The following is a 22465-nucleotide window of genomic DNA, read 5'->3' as shown; positions in this document are numbered from 1 at the left end:
GACAACCCTGTGGACCCCCCCTGCTCCAGGTCGGGTTCACTCAGAGGCTGGGTGGAAGGAGACTCTGAAGGAACAAGTGAGATTAAAGTGAACTCTGCGAACAGGCTTGCCAAAACCGGCTTGGTTTGTTTTTCATGATGTCACTTCTATTTTAAAATCCAAGTTACGGAAACCATTTACAGTGGACTTTGACAAGACTGTAGTTTCCTGTGGGCAAGATATTTATAAAGAGTTACTCCTGTTAGAGTCCCAAGAAATTATATTCTTAAATATAATAGAAACTTCAGGGGGTGAATTTTTGAAAGAAAATCAGAAGCTAGCTATTTTTAGAATTTAAAAATACACTTTCAGAGAGAAGAAAACAAAAATATTTTAACTTGAAGATGCGGGGTGTTTGAAGGTTGCTTGACAGTCTTTCAGGGAATGATTCGGGTAATTGTAAAATGACCTAAAGTAAAATTACTATTACCTTCTAATTTCTTTAGTTGTTCATTGATTTCTTAGGTCAAGGAATAATGGCAAGATTTTTGTCTCTGTAATGTCCAGCAGAATATCTTAATTTCTGGTTTTTCAACTTTTCTTCTGCTTAAACAGAGAATTGAAATTTGATTGATTGGAAGTGATGGCTTTGTTTTCATTTCCCTACGTGTTTCTTAGGTGACTAGGAAGTTGCTAGGTGAAGAACTTACTTTACTGTATAGTTATGTATCTGAAAAAAAGAACACTAGTCCCCTTTTGACTATTAACGTATGCAATGTTTTCATGGTAAATCTAAGAAGGATACTTAGAAGAAAACTAGCTTGGCTCATCAAAAAAGTGCAAAGTATTTGCAAAGGCAAAATTGATGGTTAGAGTTTTGCCTATGATTTTGCAGTAAGATGTGCCACAAATGTTCAGTTTAAACAACTGCTCCTTCTAAAAACGTGTAATTTGGTACGCATGTATCTTTCTCTATGCTATGCTGCTACAGTGAGTGATGAAAACCAGAGTACCAAATGTGTTTAATGGGAGGTGAAGGGGCTTGTTTGATTAGATTACGGCTTCAGCTGGCCTTTATGTCATTTTTAGGCAACGAGAATTCCTGACACCATGTTTTAAAACCTGATTTTTAGCACGTTATATACGAGCGTCATATATGCTGTGGTTTCTTTTGTAGGGAATGTTTCTGAAAGTTGTTACCCAGCAATCTCTGTGTAGTACAGACATGCTAATCGGTTCTGCCATCATAACTTTTTAAAGGTGTCTCATGTTAAGTATGCTCTCATATTTAAAAAAATACTTTTTATTGATAGGTATTAGAAAATATGTCCAAAACTCTTTAAATTTAAATTTGCCAGGACAATGTGACTCTCCTCCTCTTGCTGAAGTGAAGACTCAGTTACAGAAATAGTGGGCTTTTTTGCTCTGGTGCTTTATTTTTCACTTTTTTTGTGTGTGTCTGAATACTGTAGCTCAGGATTTGAAATGGCTACTTTGATCATATTATAGAAACAAGCAAGACTAAGGGCAATGACCTGAACATTAGTTAATGTATTATAAAGGATGAGTAGTTTTCCAGTATAAAACATACCAATGCAGTAAAGAAAAGGTAATTAATTCTGGGTGACAGCATTTTACAGTGATTCATGGTGAGGAAATATAGCATACGTGAATGTAATGTATGGTTATTCAGTGCAACTGTCCATCAGAGTAAGGGGAGCATTATTCTGTAGTATGCTAACTATTCTACTCCTTATAATTACCCCTTAAAAGTACACCTTTTAATATCTGAATGCAAATGCACATGGAGAAATGTGGTAAATAGCAGCATGTTGATGTAGGATTCAGATGGTGCAGCCTGGTCACAAACAATGCTGTGTAATGGCTGCAGGAAATGTTTTTCTCTTATGATAGTGTGTAATGGCTTAAACTCTAAGGAAGGGCAAAACATTAAGGCTCTAGGAATGAGAAGTTTGCATGCAGATTGTGTGGCATCTGCTGCAGCTATCAGCTAATTGTCCTTCAGCTGTTACGCACCTGGAGAAACAAATACCATGAGACTATGAAAACTGTAGGAGGTGGCACGGTAGACCATAGACACACTTCCTTGATTACTTTTGGAACATGGCTTTGAAAAACATGGGTGTGCTACCCTCTGCATTTGCTGCAGCCATTAAACTCAGAGGTGGTCAGCTCTGTGGCCTCTAGCAAAAGATCAAAACTCTTCCATCACGATTGGGTTTAGTTCAGAGGAAGCCAGACACTGTTCCCTTGACGTAATTTACCATGAAATTGAGAATTCCTCCTGTTTTTTTTGTTACGTTCCAGAGAACTTTACCTAAGTCAGTAGTTCAGCTTTGGAATTATGTCCAATTAATGTCAACCGTGGTTTACAAGTAAGCTCTAGTGTTTATATCAGTAATGTTTTTTTAAAAGCAGACATCCTGAAGATAGCTGTAAATATATTCCTCATTCAGGTGTAGATGTTGGAAGGAACTGCAAATTTACCATTCTTGCAAAGGCAATTGTTAAAACCAGGTTTACCTTACAGACAAACTTGACTGACTTGTGTCTGTTCAGTGTCTCTGAATTAAAGTATCACCATATGTAACTGACAACCAGTGAGACCTTTCTTGATGTAAACAACTGAGGTGAAGGAATCCTATAAGCAAGATTCCATGGTATAGTATGTATATATGGCCCTTCTTTTCCTTTTGCTTAAGAGGCAATAACTTTAAATTGATCTAGTTTTGAAGTACAGTGTAAGTGCAGGTTTGAAGTAATGCATGAAGTATATGTGATGTGAGCATCTGAATTGGGAATGTGGGCTATTGAAGAATAAATAGCGTTTGCTGTATGCCTGATCTCTGTTGGGTATTTCTATAGAGCCGAGAAAGGGGTTAGGGAGGCTAATGAGCCTGAATGTATGGATCTAGCTTTTGCTCCCCCAATACATTAGATGCTGTTGCTCACTTGCATAGAGTCATTCAAGTTACCTTTTTTGTGTGTGTGCTCAACTTGAAGCAAGAATTTAGCTGAACAAAAGGAGAATCCCAGAACTTCCTACAGAAAAATGAGAGAAACCAACTTATCTGCTTCCACACTGTTGTGATTAACTGTTTGTTTTTTCCAAGCCAAATCCTTAAAAATTGTGACTGTTAAAAAAAGGTTCCCTGTGCTCTCCTTGTCCATGAGAAGTACTGTATAGACTGTACATCTTTTGAAGGGCCCCAGTTTCCTCTAAGTATAATATTTAATGAACAGTTATGCAGTTTGTTCTCTATTTTTAATATTTTTTTTTTATAGTAGGATTGTCTGGAGTGCTGCTACTTAGGAGCTGTATTCCCTAAGCCTTTCATCAAGGTATTTTAATTTTCCTGGAACAGAAGAGAATGTTACTTCAATGGTAGTGCTATAATTAACTCGGAGGCAAACTTCCTTTGTTCCCTCTCTAAGTAATCTGCAGGGATGTGAGTCAGTAATAATCAATTAGCTTGTTTGTAGTGAAGTTCTCCTTTACTGCCCTGGAACAGCAGCAGCAATGATAAATGTAAAGCATCTTAACTCTTCTTTTGACTGCAGTATCTGTAAAAACCAATGGCATTAAGCTGGACTCATAAATACTAGGTATAGTTGGTATCTCCTCCCTCCTACCCCACAGCCTGCCCTGCTGTGTGGGAATTATGGCCTTGGAGTTCTCGTCGAGAAAACTGGATACTGGCATTCATCTGAAAATATATATAGCTTAGTTACTGATGGAAAAGGGCATGGCAGGACAGGATTCTTGTCAGTGAAGAAGCAAGGTGTAGACAGCTTCCAAACGCTCTTTGTCTCTTGTAGAATAACAGGTAGATATGAATACTGGCTGAAAAAACTTTCAGAGATGTGGTTGGAGGTTGAAGATGCTTTGTAGTTGGGATATTTACCTTAACTATAGTTATTTCTTCTTGAAACTTTTTTTATAGATCCGGTTAAGAATAAGACTTGGGTTTTGAAGTGTTCGTGCAACTTGCTACTGCCCAAGTCATGACACTCCCATTTCGAAAGGACTTGGACAAGTACAAAGATCTTGATGAGGATGAAATTCTTGGCAAACTTTCAGAAGAAGAACTGAAACAACTGGAAACTGTTCTGGATGATCTTGACCCTGAAGTAGGTAGCCAAGAGAAGTTTTATTTTTTCATTTGCTCAAAAAGTAGTCTGAAATAAATGAAGACTTTTTTTTTTTCACTTGTACAATATACTCTGGACAGAGTTTTCTCCTAGCCTGCTAATGATCTTATTTACGGATATAGATGTTTATGTAATGTTTCAACTGTTTATTTCCTGTTTGCAATTTGAATGCAACTACAATAGAGAAAAATGGAAGAAAGGATTGACAGGAGGAGCTTTCTGGGATTTATTTATAAATAAAAATTGCTCTTAGTCATGTTCTTGAAAAGAAAGTTTACTTAGGCCTGTTTAACTTTCCTGTTTCCAGTGTTGTCTTGTAAACAGCCCTTTTATATCCATTTTTATTTTGTTGCTTCTACTGTTGGCAGTTTAATGGGAGAGGGATGGTGCTAAGCTCTTCTAAAGATTCCTGATCCTGCATCTGGTAGCCTATATCTATTCCTGTCCTCATGCTGACTTTGCAAAGAGGAGGCAAATAATTACTCGGCTCCTGAATGATTATGTCAGCATGGGGTATTGAATAAGGAATGTTTTAGCTTTCTGTTATAAAGAGCTGAGTTACATCTTCTACTGATACTGCATCTAATGTCAGAGTCCGTGTCTTGTGTTTTTACCTCCTGATTCTCTGTTCTTGCTTTAATAGTACCAGGATTAAGTCTAATATTGATGTTCAGGGATCACTTAAGAATATTATGGTCACCTTTTTTGTTACACTGCAAGATGTTCTTGATATTTTAATTGGCTATGGCTTTATAGACATTTTAACAGAGAACTGGCAACAGTGATTGGTTGTCTTTTTTGACAGTCTGAATTTCTATGTTCTGTTCTTTCCAGGCTAATATCCTCCTTTTTTTTTTTTTCTTTAGCTGAAATAGGTTGATGATAGCAAAAAAACACCTGTTTTTAGTCAGGTCCAAAGTAGAAATCCTCTGTGTTAAATGCAGTTGTCTCAAAGACTTAGAAACACATGGATGTAAGTGATGGAGGAAGCAGTCTCTTGCTGAATGTCTAAACCGTAAACAGCTGAGTTCTATCTACTTCTACTCATTTAAACAGTGTTCATTCTAGAAAAGAAATGCAGAGTAAGTAGCGAGTCTTGTGCTGGGAGTTAAAGAATTGCTTCAGTCCTATTCAGAGTGCAGTATGCTCTACTTTTAATTATACTCTCAGTATTTAAAGAATAGATTACCTTGTGCCCTCCTCTGCCCCAATAAAAAGGCAGTTGGCAAGGGATCAAAGATTGCCTAAAAAGGATGATATATCAGGTTTGAACCCTCGGGAGAGGGAAGAGGGAAATGAAACTAAACAGGTATTCACTCAGACTTTCTAAGCTGTACTTATTTGCTCCATTTTGTTTTGCAGAACGCACTTCTGCCTGCAGGCTTCCGACAGAAAGACCAGACTGCTAAAAAGGCTTCGGGTCCCTTTGACAGGGAACGACTCCTTGCATATTTAGAGAAGCAGGCTCTTGAGCACAAAGACAGGGAAGACTATGTGCCTTTTACAAGAGAAAAGAAAGGTAACACCGCCCTTTCCGGTGTAGGTGGTTATGAGATCTCTGAAGTGGACTAGCCAGAACTACTGTGAACCGAAGTTTATTGAAGCACTGATCTAATGCTTTTTAATTTGCTGCGTTTCCAAATGAGTGCTACTCTGCAGAGGCGGGATGCTTACTGTTCAAGCATTTTGTGGCACTGGGGCTGGTGTGCTCTTTGCATGTAGCACAGGAAGGAAATAAGACTCAAAGATTTTATCAGAGATTGCAAAGTTCTGATGGGGATAGTATACTTAAAGTAAGAGCTGCCCCTGATTTTTGTCAATAATAACAAATGCTGCTGTTATGCCTGTGGCTTATGTCCTGTGGTGCTGAGTAGACAGTAACATTTGTAATACTATGTTGAATTTGAAAAATAGCAGTACAATGATGTCATGGTAGATACTCAATAATGTTCAAAGACGTAGGCTGACAAGGCCAGGCAAGTGGTGTATGCAATCCTGTTATATCCTTACTGAAAGGTCTAATAAGATTGCATAGTTATTATTAACTAAATATGTGGTTAACATTGCAAGGAACTTTGAAATTTGGCAGTGGTTTGTGGTCTAAAAACCATGGAAACATTGACCCAATGAGTGGACATGTTATTAAAATCTGCGATCTTAAATCTTTGGTTTGGATCTAGTATTCTTATTGACTTGATGGGAAGCATTTTCCTTTTCAGGAGAAAATTTAAAAAGAATGTACGTCTTCAATATTGTAAGAATAGGTTGGTTTGTTTTTTTTCCCCCACAAAACAAGAGTTCCCAAATTTGTTGTGCCTTACTAAGCACTACGGGTAGGGACAGAAACTCCCGGCCCTGTGCTGGGCACATGTGCGTGGGAGGAGGCTTTTAGCTGTCACCACCGTGTTTCTGTACTGCTTGTGAATCCCAGCTTGTCTGAACCTTCCTCAGCAGCAGGGCAGATGTGCTACAGTAAGACTTCAGTAAATTGTCTGATAAGTTGTATTCCAACTGCCCAAGATGAAGAGGCTCCTCTCCTGTTAAGGGTTTGAAACCCTTTAATTCTACTTAGTTCTCCAGTGTGGATCATTGCTTATTTCAGACTTGAATCTTCATTCATCTACTGAGTTTGTATATATGACTGTGGTGTATATTCAGTGAAAATTTTGTTGGGGGTACAGGCAGAGAAAATGCGAATCCCAGATAGCTGTTACTTGACAATGTTGGTCTCTTTTTTTTCTTTTCCTTGAAGTAATAGCGAGATTGTGACATTATAATGTGCTGCACTGTATATGATGTACTACTTCCTTAATACACCATGTTTTGCCTTATTTGTGTCGTTTAACACCACTTTTGTTGAGAGATAACTGTGACATTCCTTTGCTGACAGGAGAACGGGAGTTTGCTGACTGAGTCTGTAAGAGTAAGCAAATTGAGGATAACGCAATGTATTGAATGTAGAAGGCAGTCAAAGGTACCTATAGCAGTGGTACCCTTATGGTACCTCTGCTGCTGGCAAGTACCTCTTGATCCTGTGTTTGGCTGTGTAGTGTGCTGCTGCTTCCTCACCTGCTGTGCTTCTTGCCCGACATATTTGCTAATATATGTTGGAAACAGCCGAATGGTTTAACATGATTGAGTTCAAGTATCCTTGGACCTTAGCTGGTTTGAGGAATCCCTTGCAGCCCAGCTACCTTGTATACTGCTCCTTCAGGATGTGAGGCTGGGCATAGAGGATTTGTTCTAGTTACTACTTCTTTTTCTACTGAGCACTAGTGCTTCATTCAGATACGTGGTTCTTTAAAGTCAGCTTACGTATACATGCATATGGCAAAACTATTTGTTTGGGTAGATAAAATCTGTGAGAATCATGTAGAAAAACAGAACAGTCCAGCTGCAATGCAATTCTTGGTTAAGAAAGATCAAATGTCATTTCCTTTATGTAATAAAGTATTACTAAATAGCAGTCTATCTGGATGTTGCAATATGTCATACCAGTTTAGTTCGTAAAATTTCCCGTATCTCTTTAAAAAAAAAAGCGTTACTATTTAATAAATTTTTCTACCATTTATTTTAGTACCATAGAAGAAGAGAAAATAATACGAAAAATGAAATACAACTTACTTTCATTAAAACTAAAAATGTGAAAACAAATGTTCAGTATAGAAATTCATGCTCTGTTAAATGGGCAGGAGGAGGCAAGAAGGCTAAGCTCATTTTGCAGTAGGTGAGAGATAACCTTTTCTTTCCCCCTCATGAAAATGTTATGATTCAGCTTTGACTAGCTGCCATGTTTGTAGCCATTTTGCACAAAAATAGCAAACCTATGTAACTTAATCTTTTAAATCAAGAAGTCATGATCTTTATCTAGATGTAAAACTTGGAAAGGGAGTGGATCAAAACTTAATGTTTGTGTAGGATGTTTTTAATCTAGAGGGAGCTCTTATCCTAATGTGCTTTTCTTTAATATTAAAAAAAAACCCAAACAACTAAGCTGGGTTATAATTTTTCTCTTTGGCTAGGTAGATGTATTCTAGAAAAATGCTAACAAATTGTGGAATAGGGGTAGGTGAAAATCTTGTGTGATTATCCTGTTAATTTGGAAGAAAATTCACAATTGTAACCTTTGGATCTAGAGGTTTTTGGGGCAGAGAGATGGATTGGAGTTGCAGCTATTTTTACTGCCATTTTTGTGGGTCAGGCTTTGCTAAAATATTTCTGTATGCGTAGCTGGTCTCATTGCTCTGACTTGGTCTAATTATTCATTTTACGGAGTAAGAAGGGGAAAAATCTATCCTTCTCTTTCTCTATCCCTTTCCTATTTTAGTAGAACTGATGTCCTGCCTGATGATTTGGCCTGCAGGTTTATTGAAGAAGCTTACCCTGGGTTAAACATCCTGGCTTGTTACTGAGTCTGGTAACCTACCTCACTGTAAATGAAAATCCTCTCTTCCAGTTGTCCTAAGTACCTAATTTTGGGGTAACATGTTATTAAAACAATGTTGCATCTCTTTCACTGATAGATGATGTCATTTCTCCAAATCTTTGGAACCTTTTTTTTTTCCTGTGTGCTATGAAATGTGGAAGATCTGAAATAATGTAAAGTGTCATGATTTAATGAGAACAGTGCTAAAGAAATGCGAAGCTTAACAATCCCTAAATTATATTCTGTTACATTTTTCCAGTGCCTGATTCTGTTTCTAAAAGCATCCTTAAAAACATAGTTTGTTTCTAAACATGATTTAATGACTTAAGTCGCATTCTATTCCAATTAAGTGTTGAACCATACAGTAAACCATTGTTCAAGAGATTCATAAGAGAAATATGGTAATAATTTCAACAAAACTAGCTTTGTCTCAATCTGTGTAGGTAAGTGTGTCATAAGTATTTTACAAGGCATACTGCAAGGAGAAGGACCTCTCATCTAAACAGTGAAGCAAGGAGTCAGTGCTGGAAGCTATTTCCCTCAAGCATGTTCCACACATCTGACCAAGTCTGACTAATACTCCTCACTTCTCTTACAACAGCAAAGGATGAGAATTATTGCACTTGAGATAAAAACATATCTAACATCAGTAATGTACTTTGTGCTGTATAATGCAAGGCATTAGCAAATTATTATGTAAACTAAGCTTTGCATTTCTAGCCTTTGCACTGTCCTAATCATGAATTTCTCTTTCAACTCTCCCTCTGCATCCCTGCTGGGGTGTTTGTTCAGTGTAGAGTTGCATTTCATGCAACATCTGCTTTAATGTTGGTCTCTGTGGTGTTTTGTGGTTTCGCTTTTCCCCCCCCCGCTCTATCACCCAGAAAATATTGTTAGGCTGAAATGGTAGTCACCTGGCTAGAGCTCTTTTGTTGCTACCCTGCTCAGTTGTTGCTCTAGATCACCAATTGCTTCTGTTGCAGCAGGATTTGGGGTGCTCTATTCTCTGTTTGCCTTTCAATCGTGTGTTACATTTTGTAAAATGAAGCTAATATCCTGTAGGAGCTTGTAGGAGAAACAACTTGTCAAATTGACATTCTCCATACAGGACAACTAGAACAAAATAACGTGATATTCTAGCCTTAATGTAAAACAGTTTGCTAACTCACCGCTACATTCTCTGTAATCAGATAATGAGTAACAGTACTGTTTCTACAGTAACACACTGAGGAAGTCACTTGTAAGTCGAATTAAAACAAATTAGTATTAAATTATGCTTACAAGTGAATTGATAAACCTAAGTCTGTCACATGGTAAGAATTGGTGATTGATGAATTGTGGATTATATTAATTTCTGGATTGATGAAATTTTAGGGAACATAAGATGTAAGGAATAGATCAGATGTTGCTCACTCTTCTTCACAAAGTCACTGATGAGATGAGCTTGTATTCAGTTGTCCTCAGGTGACACTTGATTCCTTTTCTGCAAACAGAGTACTGCAAAGTCAGTTTTAGGCTTTCTTCTGATCTGCAAATTGTGGCCGCTCGCTGTCTGCTAGCATGGGGATAGGACTGACGACGTGTGAGAATAGTACCAGCAATATGCAGTGCATGACCACACTGAACAGACCTGATTTCCACAAGATCTTCAGTCCCGCCTTAGATGCTGTGAGTCTGTGTATGAAATGTCTAGGGCACTTCAGCAGACATCATCCAATGTTTCTGCCTTTTGAGCCATATGATTCTGTGGAACTTAGAACTGAAAGCTCATTCTGTAGCAAAGAAAGCCTGTGAATTAATCCTGGGATGTGCCTCACTTAACATATTAGCTAAAACCATAGAAGACTTGAATACATAATTACTACAGAAATTATGTGAACATCTCTGAAATTTGCCTCTTCATGTTGTATTGCTTAATCTTTGCAGTATCCTTGTTGGCTGAAAACGAGGATGTCATGTTCCTTCATGTGATCAAATCCTTGCTATTTGGAAATGTTCTACTTGAGGGCCGAGAAAGCTATTCATCTCATGGGCTGCACAGATGTGTAGTGTTGGTGGTTTTTTTTTGGTTTGGTTAGTTTTTTTTGTGTTAAAGCTTACATTAGCAAGGGGGGAAGGGAGTTGCCAAACTGTCTTGGCAGCAGGCCTTGAGTTAGATCATTGTCCCCCGAGACCCAGGGGTCTTATCTTTTTTGAAGTAAGTTTATTACTAGAAGTGGGTAATGGGAAAGGACCAGCTTTCATATGTACATTGTAAACCTCTGAACTCTGAGCTGGGACGAGATGAAGCCAATGAATGAGAGATTATATACACAAGGGTGTGACCTGTTTCGTAACAAAACCTGCTCCTGACCCAGTTCATGGGACTGGAGCTGGCTGCAATTGTCACCACAATGAATATTTCTGGAGGGGAGTGGCTTTTAAAATTTGTGCTTTAACAAAAACTGAATAGCCCTCTCCCTCTCTTTAGGTTATCTTCAGAGTCAGGCATGTATGGATAAATTTAGTCTTACTCTTGGGAAGCAAAAGTTTAGAACCAGAAGTTCCTAACTTATTAATTTAAGAATTACTCCAAATAACATCAGGAAAAGTAGTTCTTTTCTGCAAGTACTGTATGATGAATGAGACAGGAGGCTGATCTAGGTTGAAATACATTTTTACAACGTTGCTTTTAATTGAGGTCAGTGTCCTCCTGCCTGCTGCCCTGATGCTGCAAATAGGATGACATGAACAAAGGCTCAGGTGCTCAAATCGCACTTTCCTTCTTTTCTCCTTTCTTGTACTCTGAAATCCTCACTTTTTTACCAGTCTGTCTTACTGAGGGGAAGCAATGCAAACATAGCTAATGAAAGGCTTTAGATCAGGTGTATGCTGTTCAGGGTGTTTCATGGGTTAATGAAAACCTTGTCAAATATTCTTATATCTCTTTTGAAAATTACAATTTAAGTTGAAAGTTATTCTTTCCACAGTAGGTGATGCTGGTAAAATATAATGGGGGTAGAAATGTACTGTATCAATTACATCAAAATAATCTTAAACACTTACTACCTAAGCCTTCAATTTATGAAGGTTTTCTTTTAATCCTTAATCACCACAAACATAGTTTCTTTTGCACTATCAAACCTGAGATATGGGTGGTAATGCATATCAGCTGCTTTCAGCTACTGTTTGTAGTCAGTACAGTTATGTAAGGAGATTTATATTCTGCTTCTAAATATGGATAATGACCATTTATACAACTTTCCAAAGAGATAGCAACCCACAGACCAAAACACTGTGTTGCTAGCAACAGATCTTGGTCATTGGACTGTGTTGTCAGAGAAAAACCCGGTACACTTCTTTGTAATCTGTGCTAGTGGTAATGAATTAAGTTCCTTTAAAAAGAAAATGAACCACAAATTTATAATCTAAGATGAGAATTTGGAGAGAGAGAAAAGGTGGATGGGTTTTGTTATGCCTGTGTCTACTGTGGGACACAGGAGCTGACTTCAGGCATTGCTCCCCACAAGTGGTGAAACCAAAATCCCACTTTGTTGGAATTTCTCAGAAATAAAACTGAAACATCCCTGAAAAGCTTCTTGTCACTGGGAGGTATTTAAAAATGCTAAACTTGGTCTTAGTCCAAACATTTAGAAAGATACACTTGTATGCAGTATGAGGGGGGAAAAAAATTGTAGGCTTCTGGCTTCTGCCCAGCTGGTCTGATTCTGGCCCATGGTGGGTTTTCATCGTGTAATTGGGGTGAGCTCGGATGCTTTGTGTGTGGAAATGTTTTTTTAGATATGAATACGGAAGAGGGTGGGTTCCTGAATTAGCATTGAGAGTTCAGAGAAAGATTATCAACACCACTTCCTACCGTGGGAAGGAACTAAAGGAAGTTGGAACCACTTTCCCTCAATCCTCTGCAGATAACTCGGGCAACTTGGAAAGTTTGAAAAACTTTGAATAACTGTTAAGATTAGATTCACAGTTTTCTAGTTGTGAATTACTTCTATCAAATGGATCAGTTTTGTTCTCTCATACAGTACCGGAGCTTTTATTTACCACATTAATTTGTCCTGAACCTAAGCACCCCTTATGTCTCCTAGGTTCTTACCCAGTGGTAGACTTCTTTGTTCTAAAAGGGCAGTTCTAAATCATTCAAATCTGAACTGTTTTCAGAATAGCTGTTAGAATAGCTTTCTCATATTCTGGTTTCTTGCCCTAACTTTTAAGCTGAAGATACATGCAGGAATTATGCTAACTACACAGGGCTCTATTTATAATGCATGTTTCCTGAAATAACTTTTCCCATTACCTGTCTGTAACGACTAAAGAGTTGGTGCAGAATACGATATTACTACTGCTCCTTTTCCCATTGAATCTTCTGTGACCTTTTTAAGTATCGTTTTAGAAAACAGTGTCATTGGCAGAGAAATGTATTATCTTGTTTTGTGCTGTTCACAAACCATGGTTTTCCAAGCAGCTCAGGCATCTCCTTTTTACTTCAAAATTGAGTTAACATCTGAAATCAGAAATATCATGTATGCTGTAAAACTACTGTGAATACTCAGGTCCATGATTTCAGATGATTCTTTGATATTGTATTTCTCTGATATATTCAGATTACAGTTCTGCCTGGGTCCCTTTCTCCCTTGGGAGGATACCAGTCATTGTTCTCTAGTGATACTAAATTTTCCTTACAGGCACTTTTTCTAGGCTGTTTAAAATGTTTAATAGAGGCTTATATTTTACTTTCTAATCCTTAGGAGAAACAAATAAGATTGTAGTCATGATACAGACTCCTGAAAATTTGGAATAAGTAATGTTATATTCCTGCTTATGCTCTTTCCTCACCTCTGACTTTCAAGAACAAACAGAAGAAATCTCATTCCTTTATGCTGTCTTTGGTGCTCTTATCAGGATTTACTAAATGTAGTATGTATTCCTTAAGGACAGAAAAGTTTAAAGATAAGTAGCTATATAATACAAAGTAACATCAGAGTTTTCATTTTCTTTACTTCAGGGAAAATATTTATCCCCAAGCAAAAGCCTGTGCAGTCTTATACAGAAGAAAAATTCTGTCTTGATCCAGAACTGGAGGAAGCCTTGACCAGTGCCACAGACACAGAATTAGGTGACCTTGCAGGTTAGTTTTGTTTTTTTGAAGGATGACTGCGCTGGTATGTATTTAGACAAGAAAGATCTATAATTAAAGTGGCAGTGTATTTGTTATCTGAAATGTGACTATAGGAAGTTGTGATAGAAACTAGATCATGTTATATGCCAGTTGACTTGTAGCGTATCAACTTTGTTGATTTGTGGTAATTTATAGGAAGGTAGATTATTTTGTCCTGCAAAAGATATCTGATTTTCAAATTCAAAACCTTTAATTTCATTCCTCAGACTGGATGGTTTTTGTTGTGTACACTACCACTTTTTCTTGCATATAAGTTTGTGTTGCTATGTGCCTGTATTCCTAAAGCTTCCGTCAATAATTTTGTGGCTGACCTGCGCTTTTAACTTTGATAATTGAACCTGGTGAGGTCAAATCTTTCTAAGATGTGAAAGCCAACTAAAAAGTCTATAATTAACTTTTTTTCTACTTCTCTTTAAATTATTAAGAGATTGAATGGCTTATTGTACTGATAACTAGGTGTTTTACAAACACTTGTTATTATTTAAAGGAACTCTGCATCTGAGCTGAATTAGTCAGGAACAGTAAAAATTTTTTTTTGCTTTTTCTTTTTTTCCTTTTACAGCTATACTGGGAATGTCCAACTTGATAACAAACAATCAGTTCTGTGATGTAGTAGGAAGCAGTAATGGGGTTGACAAAGACAGCTTCTCAAGTAAGTGTACGCAGGTGGTAGATAAATCTGTTCTTTGTACTGCACACAGTTACTATAGCATTAACTATTTTCTGTTGCACTAGCATTCTTTATAGACTAGTCAGTGTTGGGTTGGAAATGTGCATGTCTAACATTGCTAACTGAGTTCTGGCAAGAGTGGAATTAAAATACATGTGCATTAAAATCTATTCTGCAGTTAAGTCACTTTTTGGGTGTAAAAGTAGGCGTAAGCATGGATTTGTGTGTTGGTCTTTAGGCTTCATGCTTGTGTTTGTAATTCAACTCCTATGGGCTTTCTGAAAAAAGTTGGTGCGCAAGAAAAGCAGAAACACTGTGAGGGCCTTTGGAAAAGAACTGAACTTTATGAAAATGTGGTCAGGAGAGGATGGTATGCTTTTTGGGTGGGGGACAGATGTAAAGACTGATGAAATGATTTTTAAATACAGTAAATATTTAGCATGTGTATCATTCACAGTGAATGTATGTGACCTATTTGATCACAATTAAATGCCTTAATTTTCAGATATAGTAAAAGGTGAAAAAATGTTGCCTGTTTTTGATGAACCACCAAATCCCACAAATGTGGAAGAGACACTGCAAAGGATTAAAGATAATGATTCTCGTCTTGTTGAAGTTAATCTAAATAACATCAAGGTAATTACCTGAAGTCTGCAGTAAGTATGCTGCTTTTTCTCAGTAGAAGAGACTTTAACATGCAAAACTCTCTAGGAGAGCATGATAGGCTTATTTTAAGTTCAGCGACCTTTCTGCTAAATGTTGCAGTGTGTGTAATCTCAGCAACGTAGAGCTAAACCGATAAGCCATCTTGGTTTCTTTTGCCAAATGAGTATTTAAAAAGTCTTAGATTTTCTTACTGCCAGGGCAGATTTCTGTTGCTGCCAAGTTGGCGACAGTTCCAGCAGTTCACCGTCGTGGAGTTAACTCCTTCTTTGAATCCTTTGTCCTTGATGAAGCAATGTGCTCTCAGTTACTGCTATTGCAAACAAAGTGATATTTGTACCTGACATCCTTCTGATTCTTGTAAAACAAACTGTTGGCAATTAGGGCAGCTTCTGTTCATAAGTGTAACAGTTGTGTTTTTAAACATGACTAAAATGTTTGTATATTTGTGTGAAAGAAAACAGAACTATAGCACTCCTGACTTACAGTGTGGACAATAGTAACAGGCTGCGAGCTGCAGCCTCGCTAGCAGCCTAGGCTATTTGTTGCCTTTACTAAAGGAAGAAAATAAAATATGTGGTTTAAGAATATTGTACAGTAGAGAAATGCTAGCCAAAATAAATGCCTAAAAAGGTAATGGAACAAAATTTTTGATACAATAAACTGAGAAATTTGCTACCCTAATTAATTATCTAAAATTATTCCTTTTAAGCTTGGTTGCTACTACGCTGCAAAAATTATCAAACTATAAATCAGCAAATTCTGGAATTATTCTTAATAGAACACAGAGAATGAAATGCGAATGGTCTCACCAGTCTAAAGCTCTAAATTTTTTTATATTTGTGAGAGGTTAATTTGATGTTGACAGTTACTACAATGTTCAGTTCATGTAAATTTTGCTGAGTAACAGTTCCAAGTCAGCTAAATATTTTTTAACACTTATATTGTGGCAATGGCATCAATGTAGTAAAGATGACTTTGCTTTATAGAATTGGTGACTCTAACAGCCATTGCGTCTTATATATAGCTTTGCTACACATGTAGGCCTTTACTGTGACTGCTGGAGGCCAGTGATAAGTTAATATTATAGTACATTTTGCTGTAAAGAGAGTAAGATGATAGAAAAAGTTGGGGGGAGGGGATAAACTTGTGTATCTCAAGAGAGTGAAATGCTATTTTTAATTCAAGAACATACCAATTCCAACGCTGAAAGAATTTGCAAAAGCCTTAGAAACCAACACGCATGTGAAGAATTTTAGCCTTGCAGCCACCCGAAGCAATGATCCTGTTGCTGTTGTAAGTATTCTTGCTAACATGCTGAGATAGGGTGCCAGGGAAGTTAGAATGGGAAGACAATGGTAAGGGATTGAACTGAATCCTGTTTAAATATTTAGGGATGAAAATTATTAAATTCTGTTACACTGAAAAGTATGTTTTCCTTAACAAACCTCTGTTGTATCAAAATTGGTAAATGATTACTAGTTGACCAATGTGCAGCAATGCATCAGAGTATGAGATGAGTGAGAATACTTTTTTTCCCAATCCCTTCCCCCTGACTTTTCATTTTGCTAACTTCCTTCCTGTTTTTTTTCCTAATTGTTTGGTTTCTGATGTTCATTCCATGAGCCAATAGTATATTAAAAATTAACTTTAAAAGAAGCACATCTGAGGACTGAAAAAGCTCATAGTCTTTTTCAACTAACTAGAGTTTTAGTTGAAGAAAGTTTTAAAATACCTGTTTCTCTGGTCTCTCTGCTACCAAAGATTGGCTTAAAGCACTGGCATATAAAGCATAATATTAGTCAAGGCATCTAGTTTGAGGTAATTGAAACTAAAGTATTTGTCACTTGGTCCTGTTTTTCCTATGTTGAATCAAAAGCAGTACCTTATCTATTTGCAAGTAAAGAAGTGAGTAAACAGCACTAACTGTTTTGCGGGGACAATCCTTTGCATTTGTTTTAATTTCAAATTAGAAAGAAAACTAGTTTGAAAGGTTCCACTAAATGAACAAATGAACATTTGAAAGCTTTGGTTTGGGATCGATTAAAAAGCTCCTTTTCAGTAGAACTGAAACATTTGTAATAAAAATCTATAAATCTTCTTTTCTCAGGTGTGATTTTGTTGGGGTTTTTTTGCATTGTGACTTGATACAAAAAAATTTAAAGGTCATGATTTTTATGACTGTAAACCTCAGCAGTTATCTTTTCTTATTTTCTCAGAAATAAGATCAGGTATATGCCATTTCTGTAAGAGTGCTTTTAGCTCCATGCTGGTACTGTGCTTAGAGCTTTGAATTGTACCTCTTCCTACCAAATCTGTAGACACAAGCATTTTGAAAGTCAGATTTCCTGTTTACAAATTAACCATATCTAATTCTCCTTTCAGTTGACTAACACCCTTTCTTTGACCTTTACTTAGCAGCTTCCATTACTCATTGTATGCTGTGAATGCTTACAAAATGGAATCGGTCCAATATGCTAATTTCATACAATTTATATTCTGTGTAGCTTTTTAGTTTGTAACAAGAGAAAGACAGGCCTTTTCTTGACTAAAAACTATTAAAAAAGGGAATGTAGATAATGCCTGGTTGAAGACTTGCTTCAGTCTCAAATAATAAGTGAAAACTTGCAAAGTTATACCATGCATATGTGAACTTGTTACTCCTATTGAACCTGATTAGTGGAAATCGTTATCACTGTGGCCTATGATGTACTGTAGCAAAAGTCAAAAGTTTAATGACGCTTTTCTTGTATTCAAAGGCTCTTGCAGATATGCTAAGAGTAAACACAAAATTAAAAAGTTTAAACGTAGAATCAAACTTCATCACTGGCGTTGGAATTTTGGCACTGGTTGATGCACTGAAAGACAATGAAACATTGACAGAGATTAAAATTGATAATCAGGTAAGTGAAGTGGTGGTAATATCATAATTAAGATCAGTCTATCCTAGTTGACTGAATGTTTTTAGAAGGCAACTTGTGATAAACTTACACAAAATATTTCACTTTTAAATATCTGAACCCCATGAATGACTGTCCTTAAGATTCTCAGAAGCATCCAGTTGAAGTTGATTCCTGGTCACTTCGGTGCTTGCTTGTGTTTTAAAGTGCACAAACATGTTTTATGACCTCCTGCCTTTTAGATTAATCAAAATGAAGGTAAGTGTTTATTGACTAATGTGATGAAAGGATTCTGATCTCCTTTAGGGTGAATACACATAAGCTCTGTTGTCTTTGTGTGCCTTTTATTTTAACAGAGGCAGCAGCTAGGCACAGTTGCAGAAGTAGAAATTGCCAAGATGCTTGAAGAAAACACCAAGATCCTCAAATTTGGATACCGTTTCACACAACAGGGACCTCGAGCCAGGGCAGCCGCAGCTATCACAAAAAATAATGATTTGGGTAAGACCTGTCAGTAGAGAGTGACTATTAAATGAATGTGTGTGTGACACAGGTTTTAAAGGGTTTTTTTTCTGCTTTTCCGTTGACATAATGAGGATAGCAAAATATGACTAGATCAGTTTCAGATTTCTCCTCTGCTTTACTACGATTCTTCTGTTGCTGCTTGATGTTCTCCTTTTATTTTGTTGCAGGGTGTTCAGCTGTATGAGTTGAGGATTTTTAGCATACTCTAGAACGAGAACATTCAAATTTCACATATGTTGTGGCAAAGGGAGGGAAAATAATAGTTTCGATTGTTCAGCTTTATTCAGAGAAGATTTGTCATTTCTTTAAAAGCAGTACTTGAAATTAATAGTGCAGGATGCCCTCTTCAATGCCAGTACACCCAGTCTCATTTGGATTTCTTGAGCAAGGAAACAATGTACTGTCTTGTGCAGAGGCTGGATCTGGGTCATCTCTTCCCTTATGGTTCTGTTCATGCTCAGGTACCTTCCCTGCCTCTCTTAAAGGTAGCTGGTAGCAATGTCATCTTTATTTGCTGCAGTAGTTTTGGTGGAACTCATCTGTTAGAATCCTAACTAAATGGAACAGCAGAAAATGGGCTAATAATATAGCACGTGGATGAAAATTGTTTGTATAATAATGTCAAATACTTGAAGCTCTCAACTACAACAAGGTAATGTGGTCCATCTATTTAAACAGAATTACATTTTAAAACACCATTTAATTAAACTTTTTGGCTTTAGATGCTTTGTGGTAAGGATTACACATCTCATCAGCATGAAAACGGGCCAGGCAATTTAGTAGTAGTAGTTGAGGAATACATTAGAGGGAATGACATAGGAAATTGGAATTTGGTTTAAAGATCTGCTTCCCCTCTGAATAAAGTTTAAAGTGGAGGAGAACAGCTCTGAAAGATGGAAGAGAAGTAAGAGAATAAAGCATAGAGAGAAGAAAGGCACTTAGACACTGCATAACTATCTTTCAAAGTAGTTTCTAAACCAGTTGTTCTTACTTTTTCATCATAATGCTTCAGGTGTCTCTACTTTCTTTTAAGGTTTCTCTTTTCACTAGTTCTCATTTTAGCATTTGACTGTTGGAAATCTATGTTTCTATTGATATCTTCCCTTTTTTCCTTTGCTTTCTTAGTCTGGAGTATGCGAGTAAAAGTTTCTGCAAATGCCTTTTCATCTCTCCAGCCCTGAAGCTACAGACAGAGGTTACTCTGGATACCCAGTTGGGTATTGAGCCCTGAAAATGGAGATTTTAAAAGTCTCTCATTTCTGTCTTTTGTACGTTTCTTCTAAAAAAAATAGTCTACATCTTCTCTATCCCTTGTTTACACTATGTTTACACTATTTTCTTTGTCTGAAGCTGCATATATGTTGCTTTTAACTGCATGATTGGAGAAGTCTAAGGTGGGAAACTTTCATCTGTTCTTGTGATTTGAGGAAAGCAGGTATGCATAACTTCTATCACTGATGAAAACGATCTGGATTCAAATGGAGATAAGTCTATGGGTTACTCTCAAAGTGAGCAATACGTTGACTTTGTAAACAGTAAAATTCTAGTGTGATTTTATGCTGATTGTTTCTTTAGATTGTACCTAAAGCATAGAAATGCTTTAGGTACAGGAAGAGGGAGGGGAAACAAAACAGGTTTCCCTGTGTTATTTTGATCTGAAGGTAAAGAAGATCAACTCAAATTGCAAATGTTTGTAAAACTACGTAATTTCCAATGAGTCGATTTGAGAACAGAATCACTTTCTTCTCATATAGATGTGCTTGCTTGACTTTTTTAAACAAAACGGAGATGCCTTATATAATTTCTAAGACATTTAGCCTCATTTGTTATATCTGCACAGAAAAGGAAAACAGAATTTGATAAGGGAAAGAAAATCTCAATTAAAAATACTATAAATGTTAGAGAAAAACTCCAGTCATTCAGTCAGTCTTGCATATTCTTAAGTCTAAACAGCATGTGAACTTTTAGTGATTTTATTCACAAATTTTTGTTGCTCTTGCATTTTCTGACAATTTATTACTTTTTTATTAATAAATGGAATGTTTTAGGCTATTGAATGTAACATCTTTTTATGCAAACTGTATAAATCATATTAGATATACTGTGAAACTCTTGTACTGTTTCTTTTGAAGCCATCTAAACTTAATTCTCCACCACTAGAAAACTGCAATGTAAAAAAAGAGTACTGGCTAAATCTGCTTACCAAATAAAATGATTAATGTTTCCTACAAGTCTTTCCTCACAGATATTTGAAACTGTTCATGAATAAGGCAATAAGCACTGCTAAAGCACGAGCTTAAAATGATGGATAATGCTAAGTGTTAATTACCTTGAGTTGTGCTGTGTGAAACTATGTGGCAAGTAACTGTTGATGTAGAAATACAGAAAGTAGTTACAAGATAAAATAGTAAAACTTTTTTTTTCTCTCTTGTTACAGTTCGCAAGAGAAGGGTTGAAGGAGACAACTAGCAGATCTTGTCAAAACTGCGTGGAGATTTCAAGAGTTGTCAAGGCATGCTCATCACCGTTGACTTTGACAATCTTGGACTACATTTATCTGGGTTAGAAGGGAAAAGACTGGAAACCCCATTCCTTTTAAAGCAAAGCTATATAAATAATCTGCTGGTATACATCACATTTTTCAGATTGAGACACAGTAACTGCACCAGTCTCTGTACCATAGTTTTTGATTTTTTTTTTAAGAACTTTTTTGTATTTCAAGACTTCGGCTGTGCCTTCTACTAAAAATGTAATTCCAAATCAATAGTATAATTGTCTGTAGTCAAAGAATGGGACATTCACGGTCATTGGGCAGATAATGACCCAATTGAAATGTTTGTTAGGAAATCTGGGGGTGCTTATTTACGTGGAGGGGTGTGTATATTCTTGAAAACAATGAGTTAGTGATAAGGGATTCTTCACACAACAGTTGGACTCATTATGTAGAGCTGTTCAGCCTTGTTCATATGCACTGAAGAGAAATCTTTCACAGCTATCTTATATGTAATTCTACTTTTAAAATTTTTTATTAGTTCTTGATACTGTGATGAAGTTTAAAGACATCCCTTTAAACCAAACAAAAATAAATTGGCTAAGGAATTCTCCCAAGAGATTTGAGGGACTAATAAAAAAGTAGAAGCCTTGCACAAAAAAAAAAGTAGGAGCCTTGCAAAATGGCAGTTTTTCTATTCAACCTAAATCCTTAAAGTCTTTTTCAAAAGGTCCCATAACTGTATCTTGCTCTGTATCTAAACTGGATATGTTTTTAGACTGATTTCATGTGTTCATTGGCATTATTTAGTTTATATTCTTTGTTTAAAAATCCTTATCTACATTCATAAGTATCAGTTTCTCTAGAAGTAGTGGACATGCATTTTTTTAAATTCTGCATAATTCTGTACAGGAAAAGCAGCCTTAACTGTAAAACCACTGTCCGAAGTTTCTGGCAAATGGAAAAATCCTTTTTTTTCAAGCTGTTGCATTAAGCTATTAGTACTTCACATAAATATATCATTTTTTAATAAAGCAATGAAGTAACACTTTTAAGAAAGGATTTTTCTATTCTACTTACGTCTTGATGTTGAAACACTACATAAGACATGCAGAAATTAACCAATATGCAGTGTATGGCATAGTAATTATTAAAATTCTATATCTAAGCAAACTAATAAGGCAACAAGAATCATTTCAACTTCTGTACATAATCACAGTAGACTTCTTTGAAATAATATGAAAATCTAGAGGCTTTTTGGTGTAGGTCTGTTTGGACTGTACTGTACTACTTGCTCAATGTTGTCATGAGATCACAAAAACGTTTTAAAGGACTGCTTGGCTATATTTTGTAGCAACAGAGAATTCAACTGACAACTGTTTTCATCAAAGGATCATAATATGGCGAGCATTTTATGTTCAGAAAACATATTGGACTGAGATTTTTGCATCAGGTTGTA

The 22465-nt window shown here is 36.6% G+C and overlaps 1 protein-coding gene across 1 annotated transcript; it reads left to right on the top strand.

Annotated features, from left to right (window-relative positions):
• The first annotated feature begins 3943 nt into the window (after positions 1-3943).
• TMOD3 (tropomodulin 3 (ubiquitous)) lies at positions 3944-21509 on the top strand. The gene is made up of 9 exons (XM_009697480.1): positions 3944-4131; positions 5515-5671; positions 13584-13706; positions 14320-14409; positions 14933-15063; positions 16279-16386; positions 17850-17993; positions 18347-18491; positions 20953-21509. The coding sequence occupies exons 1-9, from the start codon at positions 4006-4008 to the stop codon at positions 20982-20984; spliced, it is 1056 nt and encodes a 351-aa protein (XP_009695782.1). The 5' UTR covers positions 3944-4005; the 3' UTR covers positions 20985-21509.
• The last annotated feature ends 956 nt before the right edge of the window (positions 21510-22465 follow it).

The sequence above is a fragment of the Cariama cristata genome, unplaced genomic scaffold (assembly GCF_000690535.1).
Source record: "Cariama cristata isolate BGI_N322 unplaced genomic scaffold, ASM69053v1 scaffold22333, whole genome shotgun sequence".
Classification (NCBI taxonomy): Eukaryota; Metazoa; Chordata; class Aves; order Cariamiformes; family Cariamidae; genus Cariama; species Cariama cristata.
Note: the sequence above shows the minus strand (reverse complement) of the source record. Positions and strands in the feature narration are given on the sequence as shown.

Coding starts and splice junctions, on each gene's coding strand:
- TMOD3 (XM_009697480.1), top strand. CDS start 4,006: ATGACACTCCCATTTCGAAAGGACTTGGACAAGTACAAAGATCTTGAT. Junction 4,132..5,514: donor TGGATGATCTTGACCCTGAA/GTAGGTAGCCAA, acceptor TTTGTTTTGCAG/AACGCACTTCTGCCTGCAGG. Junction 13,707..14,319: donor AGAATTAGGTGACCTTGCAG/GTTAGTTTTGTT, acceptor TTCCTTTTACAG/CTATACTGGGAATGTCCAAC.